This window comes from Pongo pygmaeus, chromosome 6 (genome assembly GCF_028885625.2).
Source record: "Pongo pygmaeus isolate AG05252 chromosome 6, NHGRI_mPonPyg2-v2.0_pri, whole genome shotgun sequence".
Taxonomy (NCBI): Eukaryota; Metazoa; Chordata; class Mammalia; order Primates; family Hominidae; genus Pongo; species Pongo pygmaeus.
Genome location: NC_072379.2, coordinates 17,202,282 through 17,229,004, shown reverse-complemented (window position 1 = coordinate 17,229,004; position 26,723 = coordinate 17,202,282). Strand labels below are relative to the sequence as shown.

At 43.4% G+C, this 26,723-nt stretch overlaps 2 protein-coding genes across 15 annotated transcripts in view; one reads left to right on the top strand and one right to left on the bottom strand.

Annotated features, from left to right (window-relative positions):
- AUTS2 (activator of transcription and developmental regulator AUTS2) overlaps positions 1-18,973 on the bottom strand; it is a 1,193,046-nt gene extending 1,174,073 nt beyond the window's left edge. For all 14 annotated transcript variants that reach the window (XM_054495102.2, XM_054495105.2, XM_054495107.2 and 11 more), the window contains exon 1: positions 18,057-18,973. In XM_054495102.2, the coding sequence (XP_054351077.1) occupies positions 18,057-18,365 (309 nt within the window). In that variant the 5' untranslated portion in view covers positions 18,366-18,973. The remainder of the gene's footprint in view (positions 1-18,056) is intronic.
- Positions 18,974-19,317: 344 nt separating this feature from the next.
- Positions 19,318-21,955, top strand: LOC129041452 (uncharacterized). The gene is made up of 4 exons (XM_054497034.1): positions 19,318-19,962; positions 20,027-20,846; positions 21,395-21,431; positions 21,652-21,955. Exons 1-2 carry the CDS (start codon positions 19,318-19,320, stop codon positions 20,771-20,773), a joined length of 1,392 nt encoding a protein of 463 aa, XP_054353009.1. The 3' UTR covers positions 20,774-20,846; positions 21,395-21,431; positions 21,652-21,955.
- Positions 21,956-26,723: the final 4,768 nt, after the last annotated feature.

Below are 26,723 nucleotides of genomic sequence, written 5' to 3'. Positions count from 1 at the left end.
GCTGTGAAATCCTCTACATAAACTAACACCTGGAGTCACAGAAGTGGGTTGTGACAAGTTGGTATTACTCCCAAGGCTAGGCCCTAGAACCATCTTAAAATGGAGGCAGGGGGAGCATATTCCAATTAGTTTATCTAGAGACAAGCTCATCACCCTCCTCTTTGTCAGAGGCTCAGTGCAGGCCCTGAAGCAAATAGTCTAAATTCAAATCCCGACTCTACAACTTTCTATCTACATGACCATACAGAAATTACTTAACTTCTCTGCACCTCAATTCCCTCATCTCTAAAATAATGATAATGTGACCTACTATACAGAGTTGTTGTGAGGGTTAGATGTGTTAATGCATGTAAAGCTCTGGGTACAACAAATATCACAAGCAGTAAGCCTGTGATAAACATGAGCCATTGTGGTTAAAATAATTCCCCAAATGGTGGTGATTATGGCACTGGCAAAGCTGTTTCCCAATTTGTGATGACTGGGCACTGGAATTCTGTATAGTCTTGAAGCACATCTCTTGGAGGAGCCATACCCACTAACAGGAAAGGAGACACAAATCTTGTCTCCAAAAAGATGCCCCATGTCTCCTAAGACCTGGAGTGGTGGCACAAGGTACAATGAGAAGCTACTTTAAAAGAACATAACATGAGCTCCAGATGTGCTCTTGTTTAAACATTAGCTGGGTGACCTTGGGGAAATTCAAAAACACTTTCAGTTGGGAAATGAGGGCTTTGAACAGTTGCTTTCTGCTGTTTCTAAGCTTCTGGCGTCACTCAGTTGAAGTGACTGCAGGCCCCTCCCCACTCTCTGTCCCCTCCTCAATGGCTTCGTTCCAGCTGCCAACATCTCCTATGTTGCTCACACACCATGCCACTCCTTCTTCCTCAAAGCCTTTACACTTGTTCTCCCCTTTCCTTGAAAGCTCTTCTCCGGGCTATCTGTATTTCTTGCTCCCTTGCTTCCTTCAAGTTTCTGCTCAAATATCACCTCCTCAGAGAAGCCTTATCTAACCCACCCTGGATAAAACTTCACAAAAGCATAAACATACAAGTGAGTCCTCAGTTAAATACGTGACGCGAAGCACAATGAAAGCAATTTTACCATACATGAGGAGATGGTGCAAACTCCACACGGTTGCCCTGGCCAGGAATCAATTTCTTTTCTCATCAACATTATAATGAAAAGAATCGATGTTATTTGAGGACCTGCTGTGTGCTAAGTTCTCACTCTTGCTTTACCCTGCTTTATAAAATCCCCTGTCACCTCCCAACATATATTTGTTTATTTACAGTATGTCCCCCCATCCTTTGCTAGAATATAAACTCCATTAGAATAGATATCTATTTTTTCTAATTTACCATGGTACTTCCTGTGCCTAGAGTAGTGCCTGCCTAGCACACAGAAGCTGTCAATAAATTTTTTTGAATGAAAGAATAAACAAATCCAGACACTTTTTTCTTCTCAAAGAGAACGTTATCCTAATACATAAATACAAATATATAAGACCGGTAAAGGTGGAGTTCTGGTTTAATAAAGTCAGGATTTCCCCTCAAATGACTCAGCATTCCCTGAGATACCCAAAACCATTGCCCATGAGGATCTCCAAAGTCCCTTATCACTCTGAAAGTCCCCAAATCCACATTATTTCTGTTAAACTCCAAAGAAGAAATATTAAATTTGATGAATGATGTTCCATTCTGCGATTTCACTTACTATTCACTGGCAACTACAAAAAGGACCCTGAAAATTCAAATCATACCATGTCCCACAACTGTTGCATCCCTAGAATATTTACAGCCAGATAATAAACCTATCTAGTTGTGGGGGAAAAAAACATCCAACTACAAAGGGCAGGATTCAGGGGGTGGTCTCTTTCCAGGCCCTATCACATGGTCCCTCGGCCTCTAAGGACCTACCACTGAGCCTCTAGGCTGCAATAATCCCATTGCTTCTAAGAGGGGAAAGGAAGAAGGGAGGTGGACTTGAGATCCATGTGGAGATAGATGCTGTACAAGGGAGGAAATATTTGGGCATCATGGCAGCCACCTGGTACTTTCTTGACTCCACCACTTAGTCTCTTTTCATATCTAAATGACCCCCAAATAAAATTATTCCTGGCTTAGCCTGCTTTGGGCTCACATTCAGAAAAACAGAGGTTGAGGGAGCATCCTAGAAAAGCATTCTGCACAGGACATGAATAGTTGAAAAAAACACTCCTGAGAAGCCAACTGGCTGCAATACTGTGATAGAGACTTATACACAGCTAAAGGACCTTCTCACAATTGCAGGGAAGATATGAAATACACTCAGCAGACAAGTAAATAGGACTTTTGCAAATCTCTATCATCCAGTCTAGCAGTGCTGAACTAAGCAAGAGTCATCGATTGAAAGCCTGGTGACCCATCCTCTAACACTGTAATCTAATCCTTAAACTAAAGACGATTTAATGCCTTTGCATGTCCATATGTTTTCTAATGACGCTATTGCTGTCAGCATGCTACAGGAGTGCTTCTTGGAAGATGGAAGTAATGACAAAGCACATCATTGGAAAGGCAATTATATGCAGTACTAACCATTTTACAATGGCCATATGGGCTGTATTTCAACAATGTAATTTCCAAATCAGGCTGAGCATACATATTTATCTGTCCCTAATCCCAGGTACACCATACTAAACAAAATAAGAGTACAGCTGAAATATGGGCAGCAGATGTAGAAATCTACAACAAGAATGCTAAAATAGTCCGGATGCAGTGGCTCACGCCTATAATCCCAGCACTTTGGGAGGCTGAGGCAGGCAGATCACCTGAGGTCAGGAGTTCGAGACCGACCTGGCCAACATGGAGAAACCCTGTCTCTACTAAAAATACAAAAATTAGCCAGGTGTGGTGGCGGGCACCTGTAATCCCAGCTACTCAGGAGGCTGAGGCAGGAGAATCGCTTAAACCCAGGAGGTGGAGGTTGCAGTAGGCCGAGATCACGCCACTACACTCCAGCCTGGGCGATAGAGCGAGACTCTGTCTCAAAAAAAAATAATGCTAAAGTAATGTTCACCTGTAATCAGAAAATAGATGGCACCCACTACCCTGAAGTGAAACTGACACCCATCCCTGAGAGCCCATCTTCACACTATGTTTCTTGAATCAAAATTATCACAACAGGGGTATTACAGACCACCAGAGGGGCAAGGAAGGATACAAGGAACAGTTAAAAAGACACAGTTACTATCTAAGGGTTTACAATCTGAGACAGGACCTAGAGTCAATATAGAACTTGTATTTTACAAATACATAAAATCAAAGCATAAAAGATTACCTTTAAAGCCCTAGACTTTGTGGGTCCTTTTACAGTTATATTTAAATTTCAAAGAACATGTTTTGACTTGGGTCTCCCCAACAATTACAATCTGTAAAACAGAATTCTAGTATGGTATTTCCATTCTGGACATACAAAGGGGCAATTGTGTTTACTGAGATAGTTGGAGAGAGAAAGGCCAAGACTGTGTGTCTCAGAGCATGGTGATTCCAAGAAGAAACTGCCACCTCTCTTCAGATGGACACTCAGACGGGCGCAGTGGCTCACACCTGTAATCACAGCATTTTGGGAGGTGAAGGCAGGAGAAGCACTTGAGACCAGGAGTCCTAGACCAGCCTGGGTAACACTGTAAGACCCCATTTCTACCCCTCCAAAAAAAATTAGCATGGGTAGTGGTTCACACCTGCAGTCCCAGCTACCTGGGAGATTGAGGCAGGAGGATCACTTGAGCCCAGGAGTTTGAGAACACCTGGGCAACACAGCAAGATCCTGTCTCTACAAAAAAAATTAAAAAATCAGCTGGGCATGGTGACACACACCTACAGGTCCTCAGGAGGCTGCAAGCAGGAGGATCGCTTGAGGCCAGGAGTTTCAGGATGCAGTGAGCTATGATTACTGCTGCACTCCAGCCTGTGAAACAGAGTGAGATCCCATCTCTTAAAAAAAAAAAAAAAAAAAAAAGAGAGACGGAGAGTGACTCTTGAAAGAAGTGTGTAACTTGACTGATCTTCATATTCATCTAGAAATCTTTAGAAAATTGAGGCCCAGTGAGGGTATTCTGTGTTGTGTGTCTTTATACTAACCCCCATTCCTTGTAAATGAATGGTAATGGACCAGTTCTGAATCGTGAAGTCCTAGAGAATGACCTGTGAGGAGGCCCATCTTAGCCCAGGGGAAATGAGGAGGGGCCTTCTCAAAAATGTACAGTACTCTAAATGCAGTTGGGATTTTCTTAAGAAGTAAATCTAACAGTTATATTCATTAGCATACTCTTTGTAGCATAAACAAACCTCAACAGGGTGGAATGGGAAATGGGGGAGAACAATTTGCAAATCTGCTTAGAATAATGAAAGTAAACAATGACAGAGGAAATCAATGGACTATTTGTCACCTGGTATCTTCAAGATACAGATATCAAGAAAACCAAAAAGAGCTATTTAATGTGGTCTTTTACCAGAAAGAATAGAGTTCCTAATAGATTTTTTTTAAAAAATACACCTAGCCCTCAAAACAAGGTCTTTTTTATTGTGAAATAGATTCTCAAGACAAGTACTGCTTCCTAGAATAGTTTAAAAGCAGACAAGACAAAATACTTCAGAATCTATAGCAGAATATAAGCTTATATGCACAGTAATCTGTGAGGGCATGCTAGTCCTCATTCCAATTTTACATTTGTGTTCCAGAGAGCTACTTTTAGAATTCAGTGAGATAAATGAGTGCAAGGGTTTAGAACAGACACTGACATACAATAACCCTCAATATCATCAGCCTGAATCCTTGCCTTTGACAATGGTTTAAAATCTACCTGAGTAGTATAACCTGGGAAAAGGTCAGATTTTATAACAGGGAGAAACAGTGAAACAGGAAAAACAACAACGAATATGTTACAGATATATTGTATGAGTGGCAGCAACCTAACTGTAAGCTCCAACTTTTCAAAGGAAATAAAGACCTGGACAATAAGTACTCTCCCCTCCCTAAATCCTATTATTATACCTAGAAAATCCTTCGTAACAATTTTCAGCACAACAATGAACAAATGTGGTCTACCAGAGACCATGTGGCCATCTTTCACAAAATGCATCTGTATGAAAATGAGTAAAGGGATAAGGAGCCCAAGCTTTCAAGTCAGGCAAAAACTGCTACATTTCTTGCCTCTCTTATACTGATCCTGGCCAAGTTGATTTAACGGCTCCGTGCTTCAGTTTCTTCAACTATCAAACAGAGATTATTATTCTTTTCTTCATGGGGTGCATCAATGGGATAACAAATGCAAAATTGCTAGCACAATGCCTGGCACAAGGCGAACAGTAAATAGCAGCTCGCTCTTCAAAAATTTCTTTTCATGGAATTGTTGTCAACTGTAAATAAGCAATGACTGAGTACCTACTATGCATAGATTACTGAGTGAAGAAAGAAACAGTTCTGAAAGCCTCAAATATCCCCAGAAGGATATATACAGAAAGAGTGCAGGGGTTACATTCAGGCAGAGAATATAGAGAGAATAACAATACATAAGAAACAAAATGCTGGGCACAGTGGCTTACGCCTATAATCCTAGCACTTTTGAGAGGCCAAGATGGGAGGATCGCTTAAGCCCAGGAGGTCAAGACCAGCCTAAGCAACATAGGAAGACTCCGTCTCTACAAATAATAAATTAGCCAGGCGTGGTGAGACGTGCCTGTGGTCCCAGCTACTCAGGAGGCTGAGGTGAGAAGATCACTTCAGCCCAGGAGGTCAAGGCTGCAGTGAGCCACGACTGCGCCACTGTACTCCAGCCTGGGCAACAGAGTGAGACCATGTCTAAAAAAAAAAAAAAAAAAAAGTTTTAAAATAGAAATATAGGGAGAAAACTCTGGCTCTCTCTTTTCCAAGGTTCTAGTCTTAACTCCCAAAAAACACACAGCAAGCCATTACAAAGCATAAAACAGACCAAGGAAAAATTAATAGCACTTGAACTTCCCACCAGATCCCAAAGTAAACATGAAGCCCATAGTGTCACAGTCAACACTTCAAAAAACTCCTTAAGGCGGGCCCCAAGATCTCCATACATGGGAAAACCATGTCAGAAAGATGAAATACCCCCAAAGCTAAGAAATAAAGCATTTCTCAGACCTAATCATTTCTCAGAAATAATCCATATCCCAGCATTAAGACTATCAGTAATGTACTATCATTAATATTATAATCATCATCAGTGATTCTGGAAACAACTAATAGCTATAGTTAAAATTAATTCTAGGTTTGAAATATAGATAAAAGGATAGTTTTACTGGACAGTTTGAAGCTTGAATGATTCAAAGTGGAAAGCCACATTGCCAAAATAATTTACAATTTTTAAAAAATGATCAACAGAGGTAGAGGCAGTATAGACATGCTGAGTTAAACAGATTTTAATGCTTTCAGATATATGTAAAACTACTTTTAAACACAGAAACCATTTCTGGAATCACATTATACTTCAATATTTAAAAACATTTATATTCTTTCAACTGAAGGTGACCTGGAACAATCTGGTCCATTTCTATATTAGACTAATAAAACATTTTAAAACAACACAAGTGTCTAACACAGCAGGTCTCAACATTCAGGTGTGAAATCGCACTTCCCTGCACACAGGCTGAATTATCCCCCTGCATCTCACCTACAATTATCGTTTGCTCCCTCCCCAGGTGGCTCTAAGACACCACACATCCTCCTAGGCTCACATCTGGAAATACAAACTCCCTCTGGGGGCCTCATATGCTAAGGGAGTCAGAGAGCACAAAAACAAAAACGTGATGCTGGCTTGAACAACTTCTGAAAAATAACTATTTTCAACACACATATAAAAGTAATCTGATACAATTAAAATACCCTTATGTCACTACAGTTAGGAATAAATATTTTTCCAAATAAAAAGGGTAAATTTACTTCACAGTTCTGATAGAGGCCAGCTTCTTCCATTAAGGCCAATTCCAAAAATTTAGCAAAGGATGTTTCATCAGTTCATAGGGCATAATTAGATGTTTTGATTAAAGCATTTTCCTCCCCTGGTTAACAAGATATAACAGATGTCACTGACTTCCCTAATAACAATGCAGCCCTGCTTTTGGCATCTTTACAATTTTAAAACTGAACTGTCATATAGAAAAATTACAGCTAGGGTGTCTTGATACAATCATGACTCTGAAGTGGTTATGACATGCCTGGACTCCCCAATGGAACAGATATGGAAATCATATTCCATATTCATAGCTGGGAGCCCTCCATAGCAAGCACTTGAAAACCAAGCTCTGAAATTTGAATGATGCAGGCTTATTCAAATCACCACCAATTATTCCTGGAAGCACCGACCAAGTGAGGTATAAAACCTGAAGAGAAAATGCAAATCTCACAGTCACTGTCTTCCAGGAGCACGGGGAACGGAGCACGGGGAACACATGCAGAAAACTGTCTCAGAGAAAGCAATGCCCATCTGAAGAGACTCACTCCACCAAAATCCCAGCCTCCCTGCAGAGAGGAGGAGTACTATAGTTGATAAAAAAGGACTCATATTTTTCACAGCAAGATTCCCCTAGTGCATTTGATCCAATTTACAAAAATTCGATTTACACCAATTTTGTCAACATATCAGTCCAGAGAGTAACTAGAGATAGGCCTGCATTTTAAATGGGAGGCAGAGCCTCTCTGATTGAAGTTCAACTCAAACATCCTGGTTTAACAACTCCATTAATGAAATGAAGCACAGATCTAAAGATTACTCAGCCCCTTTGTCAGTCGCATGTGTTATTTATAGGACAGCATATCAATCATGTCTTCCCTTTATTATTTCCTACTTTCTGGTCCTAAGCTATTTGGTCTGCCAAATTAATACATTCCATGGCTGCTGCAAATCTAAACAATGCTTGATAAAAGATTAATAAAATAGTTGGGTTCTCTGCAACCACATACACACCCAGGAAGATTCATCAATGTCTTTTTATTTGCATATTTGGCTGACTGCCTCCTACAGCAAATATGTAAGGCACAATGCTCAGGTATCCTGGTTTATGGTTTGCATTTAATTCAGGGTGTCAATCTGCTTCTGTTTTAATTACATCCATCTTGATATGTTATTACAATCCCAAGAAAACTTCTTTTCATTATATGAATGGCTATGAATACATACACATGAGAAACAGTTGTTATAAATGTTCTGGTTCAGCAATGAACAGGCAAGATGCCTTAGTCAACACGTCATGTGGATTTAATATTTTGAGTATTTCCTCAGAAGAAAATTTTGGTTGAGCCTTCAACTCCACTATACTCCAAAGTTCACTCACTCCATACATCCTGCTACCAATGTTATGAAGTTGCTCTGAGTGTCCACGGATTACTAGGCTAAAGAAAATATTTTACACAAAGAAATTATGTTAAAAATTTTACATGGGCCACATTAAGGTCATCTTACATCCAAATAATTATTTTATCTTTCCACTGGACATTCAATGATGAGAAACCACCCTAATATTTATTTTTTTATTTTACATCCTTATAAAAGGGAGGTGGGGGGCAGTGTTTAAAAACGATGAGTGTACCTACAGAGAAAGGCCAACTAATTTCTGGGTGATATACTGGGAGAGAGCGCAGGCAACGCTTTTTAAAGGTTCTTGATATTGTGTAAATCAGAACATTTCTTAGCTGAAATGGGAAGCTTTACAATCATGGGTGCTCATCCACATTTGTAGTAAGACTTTTTGTTTTTAAAAAATCTCCTTCCAAGGTTCCCAATCCTTGGGATTCCCCAGTACTAACTTACAAGAAGCAGTCTCCTAGATTCACAGGGTAACAGTGAGAGCCTCTAACTCCCAGTGTGATCTTGAACAGGTCAATTAACCCCTGTGGGCTGTTGTTTTCATTTGCAAAATGAGAGGCAGAACTACATCACTAAAGACAACATCTGTGCCTCTGATGCCACATGGCTTAGAAAGCACATCAACTAGCAATGGCTGGAATAAAATGGATCAAAAGGCTGCTATGAAAAAGTTTAGGTCCTAACTTTAGGATACCTCCTAAAGATTTAGTTTTGCATATTAATCTCAAAACTGTAATTTTCTAGTAATCATAGTGACCACCGTAACAAATGAGGGAGCAGACCACAATATGCAGTAAGACACACTAATCAAATGCTTGTTTCCCTTTTTGCTCCAGTGAAAGTATAATGTCAACTACATAAAATCATTTCTTAGAAAAGCACAGTCCAGGACCTTCATTCTCTTTGCCAACTGAACATGTACAGACAGAATGGGTGGAAGTCACTGGAATTTCTATCATGTGGCTAGAAAACAAATAATAATCTAATGTTCAATTATTGTGCTATCCACATCTTCATTCTTACTTTTTTCTTTGTAAAGATTTTAACTATAGAACATTTCGCTAAACAACATTTAACCAGCAACCTTTGGCCAACAAGTATAACTGAACAAAGAGATCTAGAAGAAAACAAGAAAAAAGAAGTCTACTTCAATATAACAACTAAGAAATACTTATAATATGGGACTGTAATCTCTTAATTCCTCTTTTTAAGTTCTAAAATATTACTGCCATCAGAAACTTTACAAAAACTTAAAATGAGGTTTTATGCTGCAGACGAGGGTAGGTGTGGGGACAACAAGGAAAATGAGATCCCTCAGGTGTCATCACAACTTGTCCCTGGCAATGACTAAAACTCAGTCTCAGGTTTAGAACTCAGCCACAGTTTGAACATAGATTTCTTGCCGGGTGCAGTGCCTCACGTCTGTAATCCCAGCAGTGTGGGAGGCTGAGGAGGGTGGATTGCTCGAGCCCAGGAGTTTGAAACCAGCCTGGGCAACATGGCAAAACTCTATCTCTACAAAAAATACATAATTAGCTGGGCATGCTGGCGTGCACCTGTAGTCCCAGCACTTGGGAGGCTGAGGTGGGAAGATTACCTGAGCCCAGGAAGGTTGGGGCTGCAGTGAGCCATGATCATACCACTGCACTCCAGCCTGGGCAACCAAAGACACTGTCTCAAAAAAACAAAATAAAAGAAAGAAAATATCAGATTTCACCCATGTAACCAAGAGTCACAATCTATATTTGCAGGCTGTGCTTCAGTTAACAGCAGCCACACAATACTTGCAATTTAAAGACTTTCTGCCAAAGATGAATCCCAACTTGCATTAGCAATTTTCCATTACTTACAAACTGTGGGCTTTTCTCTTGTGACTCCATTTTACTGCACATGGGTTTTCCAGGGCTCCAGAGGTAACAAGGGGGTATGGGACCGTGAGGTATAGTGGCAAGCTAAAATGACAGTTAAGTCATTTTTAAAATATTTGTATGTAGTTGATCATTTATAAGGTTTGCTCTGGCAAACAAACTAACTAGAATTCAGATATAAGCTGAGAAATTAGAAAAGTGCGCTGTAACGGCCAAGAGAGCTGTGGCAAGCAATTCACCTTTACACAGCTAAATTAGAGTTCCTCAAGCAGATTGTCACAGTTCAAATAATGAAATTTAAAATTTTTTGAATTTCTGCGTTTCATACACAATGTCCTAAATGCGTTACCTTTTATTAACAGCACTCATAATTTTGATAGCTCTACCTAAGTAAAGGAACAGAGGGAAGGAAGAAGGATACGAAGAAGAGAAAGGGAGGAAAGGAGGGAGGTGGGCAGCAGGTGAGCGGGGAATCTAACTGGACCCTAAGAGAGCCACATACACTAATATGTGAAATAAACACCTTCAAAGAAGGCACCAATTCATATGATTTCAGGGTCCAGAGCCCCTTGCAATGGATGGAATCAGAGACCTGAACAGGACTAAGACATAGAAGCCTGTACTTATCTAGTCTCTTCCTAAACAAGCACGGGCAATCAAATTCTAGAAAATCCACTCCTCCCCTCCTCATACTAACAGCATAAAAAGGGCCTATTCTTTGTGACCTCACAATATGTATTAATTGCATACCAACAGATGCAAAGCTATAATAGAAACTATCGTTACTCTGCAATTGTGTTAGAAGAAATGAAGGAGAACACAGCTCAGATTTGGAAGAAAAGACACACTTAGGGTCTCACCAGTCTTAAATTCTATGTCCTCTCCACCTTCCAGAGGGCAAAAAAGTCTACATTGATGGAACAGGTTCTGATTATACAAGAGAAAACAGTTCTGCCCCAGCTCACTAATTATTTTTGATCCTCTCCTGTCTCAAGTTTTACCAAATTCATTATCATATTGCTCTTCTAAACTTCATTGATCTGAGTTTTCAAATCTACCTGAATTTTTCAAAACTTTCTAAAATTAATAGCTGCTATCTCATTACTAGCTTCTTTATCTTACATCTGCAGCATATTGGGTTTAATCCTAATTCTGAAAGAAAAAAAAAGTTGCTTCTTGAGGAGAAAAAAAACAGCATGAAGCACTTTTACAAAGTCAGGCTGCATTTAGTATATTATGACTACTATACAGGATAGGGGTAAAATAAAATAAAATGTAAAGCCACTAACCCACCATCCTTCACCCTATGTGTGCACACAGGTGCGCGTGCACACACACACACACACACCCGAAATGCCACAGACCTTCTCGTCCAAAGGCTTCCAAATCTCATAGCTCTTAAGACCTAAATTATTCCTTAATAGCTAGCCTCAACTATTGTTGTGTCCATCTGGGGACCTCATTTCTAATCCTAACATTCTTTAAAACTAAATAATCACCATTTATCTTTGACAATACATAAAACTGTGGTGTAGAAGGGTCTCAGAATCTATCACCCTCAACACTCCTTGAATCATGTTTACTGTTCTGTTTTCTTAACCCTTTTTCAACAATGAGAACTACAGAACACTACTCTCAGAGAGGATCAAAGGCTCAATTCCTAACCTCACAATTCATTTTTTAAATTCACGGATTCATTTATATTCTAATTCCAAAAAAAAAGTGCAAGTACTTAATCTCCACAATTAACACAAGCTGCATGGAATCATCATATCACAACGTTCAACCACATCTCACATAAATACTCCTCAAGTGATGCTCTGCCTTATAAAGTAAAATAATGAAACTCAGTAAGTACAGTAAAATACTTGAATTCATAACCACACACACTATTCATACCCTTCCTTTCCTCCAAATTCTCTCATCCCTTCTCAGATCCTAAAGCTATGCACACTTTCAGAAGTCAAATGCTGGAACTGACCCATTTATTTTACAGTCCCATGGCCAAATTTTCCAAAAAAGAAAGTGAAAAATGTAACAAAAACACAGTTACACAGCTTTTCCTGGCTATGTAACAGCAAAAGAGAGGTTCTGACCCTTTTTTGAACTACCACTTCATATACAGCAAGCCAAAGGCAGATAATTTGAAATCGTTGTTTTAACATCAATGTCAACCTCCTTTCTCATCCAACCTTTTTTTACAGGTTGCCAAAGAGCAGCAATACATGAAACTGTAAGGGACAAAGAGGATAAAACATTGGCTGAAGGGCAGCTTGGTGGCATCAGAATTGGGCTAGTATCATCACACTGAAAGAGCTATTAATGAGAACCACTCACCAATATTCACCTCCTGGTGGGGTTGGTAGCAATCAGTAAAAAGGCAGATGTCAGGCAGGCAAGGGGAGCAGGAAAAGACATGGACTAGTCTCCCTCACTGTTTACATCTTCCTCACTTTCACTACCCTTGCCACTCCTGCTTAAGAAGCAGCTCCCACGCACTGACTACGAGCTTCTGTGCCTGGTTTTCCAAGTCGTCTACCATCAGCCCACTCACCCCAGACTCAGAGATCACCAAATTCCAAGATCAGGAGAGACTTTTTTGGATCCTTTCTGGTATTTCCCATACTGGATTATAGATTACAACGCAGAGAATAAAAGTGCTCTGTGGTCAAAATAGATTTAGGAAATTAGGCACAACACATTGCCTTCTCTGATATTGAAAATTCACATTCACACAATAGACTTTTAATTCTGACAGAACATGGCATCCATTTAATTTTGTCTAGCCCATCAAGTTTCAGAAACTATTTGGTGGTAGATCACTCTGTTTCAGACTAAAAAACAATTTATGAACATCCTATAAAGCTATGTTCCCTTCCAGCTTGAGAAGCTTGACTCTAAACTAGTTTAAACCTCTCCACTAATGGATAAAGGAAATGATGCTTTTAGAAAGTTAACTTTCAAAGGCCACACTAGTTAGGCAGGCCAAGCCTGGAATGTGGGTCTCCACAGGTCTCCTGCCCCACTAACAAGCACTCTTTACTTACCACCTTTGTACTCATTTCCACCAGCCTTTCCTTGCCCCCAAGTCCTAACCACGTAGCATCTTATTCCTGTGCCTTCATTATTCCTTTAGAATGCTCTCCCTAGCCCCAACTCCTTCCCCATATATCCAAATCACTTCACCCTTCCAGGTCCCATCCCCCACCCATGAAGCCTTCTTGAACACTTCAGCCTATCTCACTAGCCTGTCTCCAAAAGCCTATGGCGCTTAGTTGATAACAGGCATTCAAGTACCTGTTTCAAAATTATTTCATAGGTGCTGGCTTTAATTTGTCAACTAAACTACATACTTTCTCAAAACGCTAGATTTATGTTTGGTTTCTCTATATTCTTAGTGCCTTGCACATATTAAGCACTCCATAAATATCTGCTGACTGATAGAAGGCATGTAACTAATGTTGTTTTTTAAACAACTAAAGTGATTTGACCATAATAAATTGTTAGAGCCTATTAACATGGCATGTTATAAAAACACCAAATTCTGTACAGCCCACTTATGCTACTGATGTGTGGGGTAAGCCCTGAAACAGAGCCAGGAAGTGAAGACCGCATCAAAGTCTTGGTTTGATGCTCCAACCACTAGAAATGAGTCTTCCTTTACTTTCATAAGCCTATAAAGCTCCAATTGGCCTCTTTTCTGCTAATTCCACAAATTTCATCTTAGCTTCCCTTGGTCAGCTGTACAAAAAGGAGGCTGCCCTAAGAACCCAGTGCACGAAAGAGGAATGAAGGGAAAAATAATGGATTTGCAAAGTCAAGTTTTCAGCCATGGTACTCACGTGGCTTCCTAATAGAGACAACACAGAAAAGAAACCCAAATAGCAGAAAGCCAACACTATCTGACACATCAGGACACACTGATGGTAGTAAGACCCCAACATTCCCATTTATACTTTGTTTGCTAAAAGCCACTTTTTAAGAAAACTAGACATCTTATCCGGGGATTTTTGCTCTCATCCTGTCACTTGAAGAATATCCAAACAAACAATATACTATATACCAATGTTAATTCTGCTTCTCAACTACATAATGAAAAGAACGCCACGTTCAACTTTAGCCTCCTCGCCTACCCTCTTATCTTCTATCATGAGGCTCTTCATAATCATACACTTGAACTTCAGGGCACAATTACTCAAGACAAGTGTCCCTGTGAATATGAAACTATCTCAGCCAGTTTCACTGCCTATAAAATGTGAGACTTGTCAAACTACCCCTAAAGCTTTCATCATCTCAAAAAAGAATCCAACAACAGCAAAAAATAATCAAGATAAAAATGCAGGTTCTCATTAGGCAAGTTATCACTTTTACTCCAGTAACAGTAAAATCAGTTGAACTGGAACTACTTATATTAGCACATTTCATAATGAGTTAGGAGCCTCTTTTTTAAAAGAGAAGTCCAAAATCTGCTACTCAGAACAAAATCATGGAGTCAAATAATGTGTCCATTAACACACAAAGTATGCTACTCCACTGTTTGCCAGTTATTGCTCTGAACTGGCACAAGCTATAAACCTAGCTGTGCAAGCCAATATTTCTGGTTTCTTTTCACAATATCATACCAGCAGCAGCCTTAATGACATGTGGTGACAACTGATTCATTTCTAAACACAAGGCCCGAAAACATACTACGTATTTAGGATAACTCTTACCATCTATAATAATTCTTAACTTTTACAAACACTCCCCCAACACACATTTTTGTCCAAGCTCATAGTTTAGTTGCCTGTTCCCAATAAGCCCTCACATTTCTTGGTGATAGTTCAATAAATCTTCCAGACTGAATAGAGTGGACCACCAGAAGTTTTAATTTAACAATCACTACACACGTATGTTCTGACCATCCAGCATGGACACAATGTGATAGCACGCAGCCAACAAAACTACCTTTTGCCAAAGAACCAGACATATACGATGATTTCTATTTCCCATTGTGTGTTATTAATCTGACAAATGGATTTAAGGCTTCCCTACAAAAGTTGGGCCTCTTAAAATGTAAACACTGACAGGATATTTGATATTAGTGAACTGTTATACATTCATTTAAGTGTGATAATACTGCTGTGGGGGTTTTCTGACAGGATATTTGATATTAGTGAACTGTTATACATTCATTTAAGTGTGATAATACTGCTGTGGGGGTTTTGGTTGGGTCTGAGGATTTTTGGAGTCATTATAGTTTAGGGATTCATACAGAAGTATTTCTGTATGAGAAATATGGATGAGATCATATGTGGGAGAGGAAATAGATGAAATATAGAAAATACAAGATGAGATATGAGTTGATAGTTCTCAAACCTGGATGTTGGGTGTTCTGTCTACTTCTGTATGTTGAATTTTTTCTACAGAATTTTAAGTAAACTTTTTTAAAAGTTAGACCTTTTATACCTACACATAGATAGACATATGATATTTAGATATGAAGGTGGCATAGTATTCAGCTAACCAAAATAACTTGGATTTTGAATCTAGAAAAGTAACAGAAAAAAATAATCAGAGCAAAGAAAGGAATGGTATTAACTGTACATTTTGAACTTGGTCTTCTTTTAAAATTACAAGTTTTTTAGGCACAAAATAAATTAAAATGAGCGCATTTTCTCGCAAAAGCCAAATAAATAGATATATATCACAAGCCCAGTCAAATACCTATTTGTTAAAAATAAAACCATCAAAAAGAACTGCAGAAGTGAGATATATATATGTATATACATATATATATACACATATACCCCTACTTGTCCTCCAAAAATGTTCGTGGGAATCCAGTGGCCCCTCTTGATTACTGAGCTCAGGATAACCATGCAGAAAGCTGAACCACTTGTAACCAGCTCTTACAAGTACTTTCCAAAACCAACCACAGACAGCAATGATGAACCAAATTCCAAGCAGCATGTTCTAATAGGAACATGCTGCCATTTCAACTCCTATTTTAAAGCAAGAGAGAGAGACAGAAAGAGGTCACACTGTACGGTAACCACCCACCTTGGCAAACTTAAAGCCACAGTTGGAATTATTCTAGTAAGTGGTGAATCTCAACACTCAAAATTTTGGCCAATAAAGCACCAATTCTAGAACCAGAGAGTAACTGATTCAATCACTAACATCAAAATCTATGACCACCACCAATACCACCAACATCACCATCACCACCACCACCACCAATACCTCCCTTACTCCCAACCACTGGCCACCATCCACCACCATCACCACCAGCAGCCCAACCAAAAGCAGTTCAAACAGAAAAGGACAACACTGATAGGAAGCCTTCCTTTGAAAAAAATATTTAAACCTGACACCCAAACACATAAACAGAACCAGCAATCTAAACCTGTACAGTTACTGTATGTGAGATTTAAGCTGTCATTAACAAAGCTTGCATCTGAGCATTTGAAACAATACCATAATAACAGCAAAAAAAAAAAAAAAATGGAAAGGGAAAAGTTTCCTTCAGGAACCTCAAACCATCACATCAGGTGCATGAAACACTATAAGCCAACTATAAACCGTGTCTTGGTTTTATGCTTAAGAAAGGTGGACCAACTCTGCAGAATCTCAAAGCCTTCTGTGTGTGTGTGCATGGTGCGTGGGGGGTGGGGACAGGGAGGTCGGGGAGGAAATTAGGCGGTTAAATTTATAGAGGCCAATGACCAATACCACACCAAAGAAGATAGGTCCAGGCAAAGACAGTTTCCCCCTAACCCTGGACAGTCTCCCCCTCCCTCCCTTTTCCCTTTCCCCCTACCCTAGGAGCCAGTTGGCCGGGAGGAAAATGTGCATTTGAAAATCAACGCTGCAGGTGCCCAAGGAATAAAGAAAGACACACACACATAGACACACACAAAGCCAATCACTTAGAAAGAAAAAAAAAGAAAACACAAAAAAGGAAAGGGAGAGGGACAATTGGTGACAAGCCCTTCAGATAGCAGCTAGGATTTTATTCTTCCCTCCCACCAGTCTTCCCTGGTGTACCTTTTTCTGTCCTTTAACTAAATTGCTCATGTACACACACACATGTGCCTATGTATGTGTATAGATAATATTATAATTAACCCTTTCTGTAACAGAACCCCATACAGAATACAGAGAGCTATTCCACCCTTCCCTCTTCTCTCCCCTCCTCCCTCCTTTCTCGCAACCAGGAGAAAACGCCCCCTTCCCCAGCTTCACCAAAAAAAAAAAAAAAAAAAGAATATGGGGGGGTAATGGGGGGAGGCGCAAAGAAATCACAAAACCCCATCAGTCTCCGGTCCCGAGGACACCCGGGAAAGGTATATACTACACAGACACACACACACACACACACACACACACACACACGAACATATGACTCTGTAGAAAGCACACACAGAACCGTCCACAGGCGCCCCAAACCCAGCAAAGAGACTTCCACCAGCCAAGAAGCCATGATTGGGGAGGGAGAGGAGGAATGAGTGGGGGCAGAGCTCTCCGTGGAGAGGGGGCGCATTGTTGTGATGCCCGAACCCCTTTCTTTCTGCCCATCTGCTGTGGAGGGGGTGCAGGAGGGGGCGCAGGGGAAAGGCGAGCGAGGAAACGAGGAGACCAGGCACGGCTTTGCGACTCCCTCCTGCTGCCTGTCTGCCCGCGCCCCCAGCTCCCCCCACCAACAATAAGACCTCAGCCTAGACAGACAGACAGACAGACAGCCCGGAGCGCGGCGGGGGAGGCAGAAGAGCCGGGCGCAGCCGAGTGGGGTCGTGCATAAAGGGAACCCGCGGGGAGGGGGGGGTCCCCCTTACCTCCAGCGCTTCAAAAGTGACAAAGCTGGTCATGGCAAATCCATCAATGATGTCCTCTTCGGCCGAGGTGGACTCTCTCCGCTTCCTCCGTGGGGGTCTGGGCCGGGACGGGGCGGAGGACGGGGGCTTCCCATTGTCTTCCTTGTCGGAGCCCGACGACGAGGCGAGTGAGAGCGCCCGGGTCCGGCCAGCCCCGCCGCCGCCGGCCGCGCCGGCCCCCAGCCCGCCCCGGGAGCGCCTCTCCCGGTCTCGCTGCGACCGCGACCGCCGCTTTTTGCGGAGTCCATGGCCCCGCGTCGGGCCATCCATGGCTCTGCTGCGCCGGGGTCTCCCCGCTCGCCCGCCACAGGCTACGGCCGCGGCCACACAAAAAAAAAATTGACACCGAGCCCTTCCTCCCCCTTCACGGCTTCCCTCCGCCCCGAGGAGGGCGCGGGGGAGACGGCGGCCGAAAGAAGGGAGAGAGGGGAAGAAAGAGAGGAGAAAGAAAAGGGGGAAGGGGCGGAGAGAGGGGAGGAGGGACGGGGAGCGAGGGCGAGAGGCGAGGAGCCCAAGTGTGGGGCTCCCCACAGCACCGAGGGTCGGAGATGCCTGGGAGCAGCGCGGAGCAAAGTAATGGCTGAACACACAGGTCTCCTTTAGAGGAAAAAAAATAACTCACCAAGCAGGCAATAAATCAGAATAGCGGAATGCTTTGATCAAGAGACTGGGAGGCTCCGGGGAGCCCTCCCCGCGGCCATTCTCCGCCGCGCCCCCCGCCCCCCGAAAACGCCCGCGCCCCCCTCAACCCGATCCAAAATCGGGTCCGAAAAAGGTCGCGGGAAAAGTGGGGGCAATGAACTTCACCCGCCCCTCGCGCAGGAAAACACCCCCGCCGCCTCTCACACACGCCTCGGAGAAAACTCACTCCCAGGCTCCCAAATTTTTAAGAAATGCAGCCAGGGGAGGCCGGGGCTCCGGAGCGACCCAAGAGGGGCGAGACCCCCCAGAGAGGGGAGCATAATAATGCAATCATTAGCGGAGGAGAGGGCGAAACTGCGAGCGGCGGAGAAGGGAGGCGGAGGAAGGGAAGGAGGATGCTGCTGGAGCAGTTGTGGGGTTTGCTTTTCGGTCTTCGAGGGGGGAGGAAAGGGAGATGAAAGAAGAGAAGAAGCAAACCCTGTCGCTGCCACCCGCCCCCCTCCTCACAAAAATATTTTTTCCAGTCCCAGAGAAGAGGTCACCCTTCCTCAAAAAAGGGAGGGGGTGAGTCAGTCAGTCGATGAGGAAAGCAGAAAGAAATCTCCAGCGGGAGAGACACCGGTGTGCCGCCGCCGCCGCCGCTTCTCTCGCCGCCCCGCCTGAGGGAGAAGCGCAGCCGGGAACGCTGCTCTCGCCGCCGCCGCTAACGCTGCTGCTGCTGCTGCTGCTGCTGCTGCTGCCGCCGCCGCCGAGAAAGCCCCAAGCCGGAGGGTGCACGGCGTGTCCCCGGGCGGCTGCAGCGGGAGCCCGGGCACTGCCCCATCCTCCGCCCGCCAGCCTGCCTCGCGCAGCTCCCGCTCCTCCCCCTCCGCGGCCAGCCCACCGCCACCGCCGCCGCCGCCGCCGCCGCCGCCCGCCTCAGCCCAGCCCCGCGCCCGCCCGCTCGCTCGCTCGCTCGCTCGCTCGTTCGTGCTTTCGCTCGCTCGCTCGCTCGAGTGCGCGCGCTCCCGCGCCCCCGCCCTCCCCGCGCCTCTCTCGGCGCGCGCTCCCGCCCCCGCGGCCCCGGCCGGCGAGATCACGTGGACGGCTGGGCTCCCTACTCCCCCGCCCCCTCCCCAGTTGTAGAGTGTGTAGAAAGCAAAAGGCTGGGGGCTGGCCGCGCTCGCGAGCCCAGGGCATGCGCGCTGGGGCGGCCGGGCCTGCGCACTGGGGGCGGTGGGGAGCTGTGAGGGGGCGGGGGCGGGGGCGGGGGCGGGGGCGGGGGCGGGGGCGGGGGCGGGGGCGGGGAGTGGGCCGCCCGCGTGGGGGTCGGCCGTGGCCGGGCGGAGTTGGCGCGTCAGGGCGTGGAAGCCGCCGGAGGATCCCGCCTGTCGCAGCGGGGACGCGTGCGGGCCCCTGCTCCCAGGCCACTTCGCGCGCGCGCCCCCCACATCCTCCTTGGGACACTTGTCCCTGGATCCTCTCTACCCCTGGCCGGCCCGAGGCCGCCTTCTCGGGAAACCCCACCAGCCCCCAAGGGTGTTTTCCCTTGGCGACCTGCGCTGCGAGGGGAGAAGGGAATTCAGAGAAGGGGCACAAGGGGGGCGTCCCTGGGAGGGGGCGCGACTGGAGGAGACAGAACGGGGAGCGGGTGCCAAATCGCGGGCCTTTGCTCCGCCTGGGCGCAATGGGAGCACCAACTGGCAGAGTTGGAAACTTTTCCCCCACGTGGCACCACAGTGCGTGGCCGAGTGACCCCGCGCCTGGATAACCCCTGGGATCCCCGCCTCGTCTTCCAGCGGGGGACCTTGGGACGCACGGGCGGCTTCAGATCCGGGAGCGCGAGGCCTAACAGCCGGGGGCCGAACTTGAACCTCAGAGGCGGCCGCGGGCGAGGGGCGGGGCCGAAGGGGCCGGGACCGCCGCCCCAGCTCGAGGACCCGTTAGACCGGCAAACCGCAGTCCCTGCCCCGCGGGCTTCCTTTACTTTTTGGGAGTGGAGGGCGGCTTCCCTGCTTTTTCCACCACAGCCCCTCCTCCCGCCGCAATGTGGCTGATGCTTATAAAAAGTTGTATTAAAGAGCTGACTGCAGCCGAGAATCGATCAACAAAAGCGACCAGCCTCTCTGGGTAAAATAGCTGTGCGTTTTTCAGGGCACTGGAATTGATCTATACGGATCAGAAAGACACCGACAGCCTGCTCTCAGCAGCCTCTTGGATACGCTTCACTTTCTGTCCAGGCACATAAACACCACCGCACCAACCCTCCTTCCTCCCTAGTCGCCCATACTTGTGGAGGAAGAAAAGGAAAATAAACTGGCATGTATTAATTACTCAAAATGGGCCAGGCACCGTGCTAGAGCGCTGTGTATATGATTTCACCTCTTTAGAATACAAATGTGCACGTTTTATTAGTATTACTGGAAGGAGGGTGGTAGAGAAAACAGTAAGGACGTGTTTTCTCTCACAATCTGACATATCTATGATTGAGTGATTGATTGTTTTTCACTTAACAATTATTAGGCCTTACCAGGCTTAGCAGGCACAGTTGTAGGTGCTGGGAATACAGCGATGTACAAAACAGAAAAGATACTGCTGCTTGACGTTCTAGCAGGCAAGCCTCTCTCGTCTTATAATTCCTAATAACAATTTAATAGTTTGTCTTTCTCTTGTTTTAGGTCACACTCCTTCAGCTTCCCCATTTCTGAATCCCAGGTCTGGATCTTTATGAAATCTGATGGGGAGATGGGGTTGGGGGGACGGTGGGGGGCAAGTTGCCAGGAACAGAAAGGAACATCCACCCAACTGTGACAGATGAGCTTTATGCCAGTCCAGGAAACAAAACATTTGACCTTAGGCAAGACTTTTAAATGACTAGTTTTTTCATCTGTAAGTCAAAGAGGTTCAATTAAATGTTCAAAATGTTCCTTTTCAGGTCTATCCACGGCCTTCTCAACAGCTGACTTCAAGTTGATTTCGTGCTTTATTTCTTAAGAATAGTGACTAACCTACGGGATCTGATTCAATTTATTAGGAACACAGTGCCACCTTCCAAAATTACTTACCTAAGAGGACTGAGCCTGCTGTCCCTGGAGCAGTTAGCTAAAACAGTGCCTCAGTACGGAGCGTACCTGTGTTAACTTCTAGAGTGCTGTTTCCGGCAGATGCTGAAATCCACGCTGAGGTTATCAAGCTCATCCTACAAAATAAAGCAAGTTCTTTGCAATTTAAAGCAAAAATCTGGGCTTATTTTTAGCGTTTAGGGGATGTGAAAGTTGTCTTAGATAAGATTCCAGGAAAGCTAGGAACTAATGATGCAATTACAGTCACTTTTCAACAACTTTGGGGATTGGGTTGAGGAAGGTGTGAAATTGGGAAATATAATAAAAGGTATTATATTAGTGGCTTTCTAGAGTAGCCCTTGGCAGTCCTGTCTTTAAAGAGTAATAACTGGAAAAAAAAATGGATGGTAATACGCTGCATCCAAGAACCTTGCCTCTGGTGAGGGTAATTTGCAAACGCATTTTGGGATAATGTTCAGAATCCAAGTATAATCCTCCCTAGAATTAGCAATGCCTTTTGGGTCAGAGTTTCATAGGTTTCTTCCATCATACAATTAAAATTGTTTCTGGATTATATTGCCCATATTTGTTTCGAATTCTCCATTTTGCCTGTGTTTTGACTGCTAACGATTAATAACTGCCATATAATAAGCTAAGCATTTATTACGTTTCAGGCACTGTTCTGCGTTAAAATAATATCTCATTTAATTCTCATAAATTTTGAGAAAGGTTTTACCTTTATTTTTCCTATTTTACAGCTGAGTAAACTGAGGCTTAAAGTTAAGCATATTGTCCAAGGTGCCTCCACTCCTTAGTCATAAGCTAAATTTGATCTGAGTGACTCCAAAACCTATTCTCTTAATGGTTATGCTGAAATGCCCTTCTTAGAATGATTCCTCAAGAAGTCAAATGCTAGGTATGTAGTACAACCACTTTGGAAAACTGGCAATATCTGTTAAAGTTAAACATGAAAACCCTATGGCCCAGCAGTTCCACGCTTAGGAATATACCATTGTCCCATGTGTGCCAAAAGACTATTAAATCACTCAGAGCAACCCTATTCGTAAATAACCCTCAACCAGGAAACAACCCAAATGGTCATACACAGTAAAATAGATAAATAATTGGTGGTATATTCACACAACAGAGTACATTCTACGACACTAAGAATGAACAATCTGCTTCCAAATGCAGTAAAATATATGAACCTTACAAATATGCTAAGTGAAAAAAGGGAGATGTACAATTGCAGGACTCCATTTATGTGAAGTACAGAAACAGACAAAAGTCATTGATGCTATTCAAAGTCAGGATAGTGGTTACCCTTGAGAGAGAGCTGATGACTAGGAGAGAATACCAATCGGCTTCTGGGGAACTGGTAGTGTTGTTTCTTGAGCTGGGTACTGGTGTGTTCAGTTTGTGAAAATTCATTGAGCTGTACTATTGTACTATTGATATATGCATCTCTGTGTATGGAAATTATGCTTTAAAATGCTGTGTATATATAAATGCATATGAGTATTGCTTGTGTACATATGAGTACCTATATAATACTTTGTTGTTTTTTTTTTATTAATGACACTACCTAATGCTTATGAATAGTAAAACAGATAAATAAGATGTGGTTTATTTGGGACACAAATGAAGCTGGAAGCCATCATTCTCAGCAAACTAACACAGGAACAGAAAATCAAACACCGCATGTTCTCACTCATAAGTGGGAGTTGAACAATGAGAACGCATGGACACAGGGAGAGGAACATCACACACTGGGGCCTGTTGAGGGGTGGGGGCAAGGGGAGGGAGAGCATTAGGACAAATACCTAATGCTTGCGCAGCTTAAAACCTAGATGACGGGTTGACAGGTGCAGCAAACCATCATGGCACGTGTATACCTATGTAACAAACCTGCACGTTCTGCACATGCATCCCAGAACTTAAAGTAAAAAAAAAAAAAAAAAAAAAAAAAGATGTGGTTTATTCATACAACATTATTTGCCAAATTTATGCCCACTCTTAGTCATCACCTCTCTATCAAGGGTAACCACTATCCTGACTTTTAATAGCATAAATGACTTTTGTCTGTTTTTGTACTTCATATAAATGGAATCCTACAATACATTTGCTGTACGATGGAATACCATATAGTAAACCAAGATGAAGTATAGCATATTATCAGATTTCTTACTGGGTAGCATGAAAGTTAAAGCTTAAACTTGAAATGGCCAGTATGAATGAACTCATAATTCATACCAGCAAAAGCTTAGGTGAATTATTTGCCGAAAAGATTATAGTTGATAAACAGTAAAGCTAAAGAAATAATTCCAAAATGGGTTGCTTGTATAGTAGGGAAAACAGTCAAGTGGTTCTGGAAAATACAAAGGGAAAAACTTAATCTGTGTTCAGGAATAAACTACTTAACTCAGGAGAGCCTCTTCAGTTGTGCTATCTTTTATTTGAATCGATGATTAATACTCAAACTACATCTTGAACATTCAACCTTGACTAGTCAGAGAATATACTATTATAGCTCAGTGATTGAACTGAACTCTGAGCCTCACACTAGTAAAAGCTATTTTTGTATCAGACTTTCTAAATTGCTAAATTTTTATATCCCTCTGTCTTGCACTTTGCACTCTGCCAACATGGTAATTATTAGTACATCATTCTTGATATTACATACTGGTTTGTAATATTTGAATTTAATTTATTAGGAAAATTGATTTTAACTCAAGGCAGCTAAAGTTTACGTTTTGTCGTTTATAACTTTCAGTTATTTTGTGTGCATTCCTTGCTGAGACCGGGGTAGAACTGAGGTGGTTAATGGAGCTATCGCTAAGCCATTTCCAAGCGAGCAAATAAGGAGACTAACACATTTAACATCCTTTCTTTAACCCCCATAAGTTGTTTTTAATAATAACTATTCCTGGGGTGAAGTGATAACTTGCGTTAACTGACAGGTAGCCCATCAGCAATAACATTGTTGTAACTTTGCCCTAATTATCACCTGCTGTTTTAATTTTTTTTCACATTGGAAGTTGTTTTTCAAACTGCAGTTTTAATGTTTAAAAAAGAAGGGAGGAGGAGATGAGTGGTTCAATTTGCTAAATGTTGTGTTTCCTTCCATAATATTGTACGATAAACTTTCATCATCTCTGCAGGTGTCTCTGATGAATGACACATTGATCAACCCATATTCTTTAGACTCTACCATATGAAGCCAATGAAAGATGCCTGCTGGTGACCAAATGATGTTCATGTAAAATGGCCATTCTGGCAAATTTAATAAGCTTTAGATTTCTTTAAAAAACCAACCACTATTTCTATCCCTTCTCAAGGCAATGTTTTTTATTGGAAGTTTCACTTGACATGACCAGGTAGGAAAATTGATGAATAGTCATAAGAAAAAACTTTAAATGACTCTTTAAAGCTACCAGTGAGAGATCTCAGTATTTATTACTGATCATGAGCCTGACGATCAATTCTTCTAATAGATTTGGTAGATGACTTGTGATGAATTGTGATTTTTATGTTTATTTGAAGAGCAGTATAAATCTAAACTGGTCAGATTCAGATAAGATAACATCCCGGTTGAAGAAATTATCAACTCTTTGGAATTATGTAAAAAAATAATAAGTTATAGCCCAGACCTAATTGCATGCTCCTGTTTACAAAACTTAGTATAGTAATTATTTTGTATTTCTGCTGTGTTCAAGGCCTTTCGTGGTCTTGCCCCAGTAATCTTATCAACCTCATTTATTGCAGCATATATTAATATATTTGTATGCATCCTAGCTCCTTCCCAGAACACCCCCACACCTTTGCTCATGCTGGTCCAGCATCCTACAATCTCCTTTCCTGTCATCCAGAATTGCTGAATTTCCACCCATCCCTCAAGACCAATTTGACTATTAAGACCAACTCATCTAGAAAGCTTACTTTAGTTACTACTTCCATTCAGAATTAACAGCTTCTTCTCTGCTTATGTGACACTTTAATTTATGAATATTTTAATGTGTTATTAAATATTTCAAAATAATATAATGAACAATCATGTACTCCCCAGTAGCGTAAGAAATAAAACATTTCCAAAATACTTGAACCCTCCTGTGTATAATACTGATGTCAGTGGCTGCTGCCATCATGCCTGCTGCAGCAGGGAAGTGCAACTGGGGCTGCACACTCCATGGAGCAAGTGGGAGCCCTGTCCCTTTTGAGTTGGGACAGGAACTCCCCATGCGGCTGCAGCCACCCAAACCACAGCGCAGACCCAGGCCTCCTGCTGTACCTGGCAAGCAAGAGCCCCGCCCTCCTGGGCGGGGCTATAGCCACCCAAACTGCAGCTGTGGATCCCAGCCTCCCTGTGCTCTTGGGGGGAGGCGGGAGAGGCAGGATCTGCCTTCCCGGGTGCAGCTGCAGCCGCCGCACCCGTGGCTGCAGACCTGGGCCTATGGCTCCAGGAAAAAGCAGGCAGGGGCAAGGGACAAGCGGGAGCCTTGCCCCTTCTGAGTTGGCGGGGCAGGAGCTCCTAGGAGCAGCTGCAGCCGCCTTCCCAGGCGCGCAGGACCGGGGTGTCTCTGCAGCCTGCACCCTCAGGCCCCCCAGAAAGGATCCCCGCACATCTCCCTCCTTGCGAGCTTAGGGATATCTACTTCCACTGCCTGGCCTCTTTCTGCTCCCGGATCAGAGCAGGGTTGGAGCCAAGACTTGGGGCCAGGAATGGCAGCAGGAGGCAGACAGAGTTCTGGGCGGAATGGGGCAGGGTCCCCAGTAAGGCCCCACCCTCAGGCCAGGGAGGGCTTGAAGGCTAGGGCAGGGTTGCCAGTCCCTCCAACCGGAGTGGGGACTCCTGGTGCCTGTTCCATGGCCGCCCATGGTCACCCATGGGCCAGTCGGTAGGCACTTCCTCCCCTCTGAGGTCCATAAAAGCCCTGGGCTCAGCCAG

What these genes read in the sequence shown, in the direction of transcription:
- LOC129041452 (XM_054497034.1), top strand. Translation starts at nt 19,318, where the DNA reads ATGAGGAAAGCAGAAAGAAATCTCCAGCGGGAGAGACACCGGTGTGCC. An exon ending in ACTGGGGGCGGTGGGGAGCT is followed by an intron (nt 19,963 to 20,026) that starts GTGAGGGGGCGG and finishes GGGGGCGGGGAG; the next exon opens with TGGGCCGCCCGCGTGGGGGT.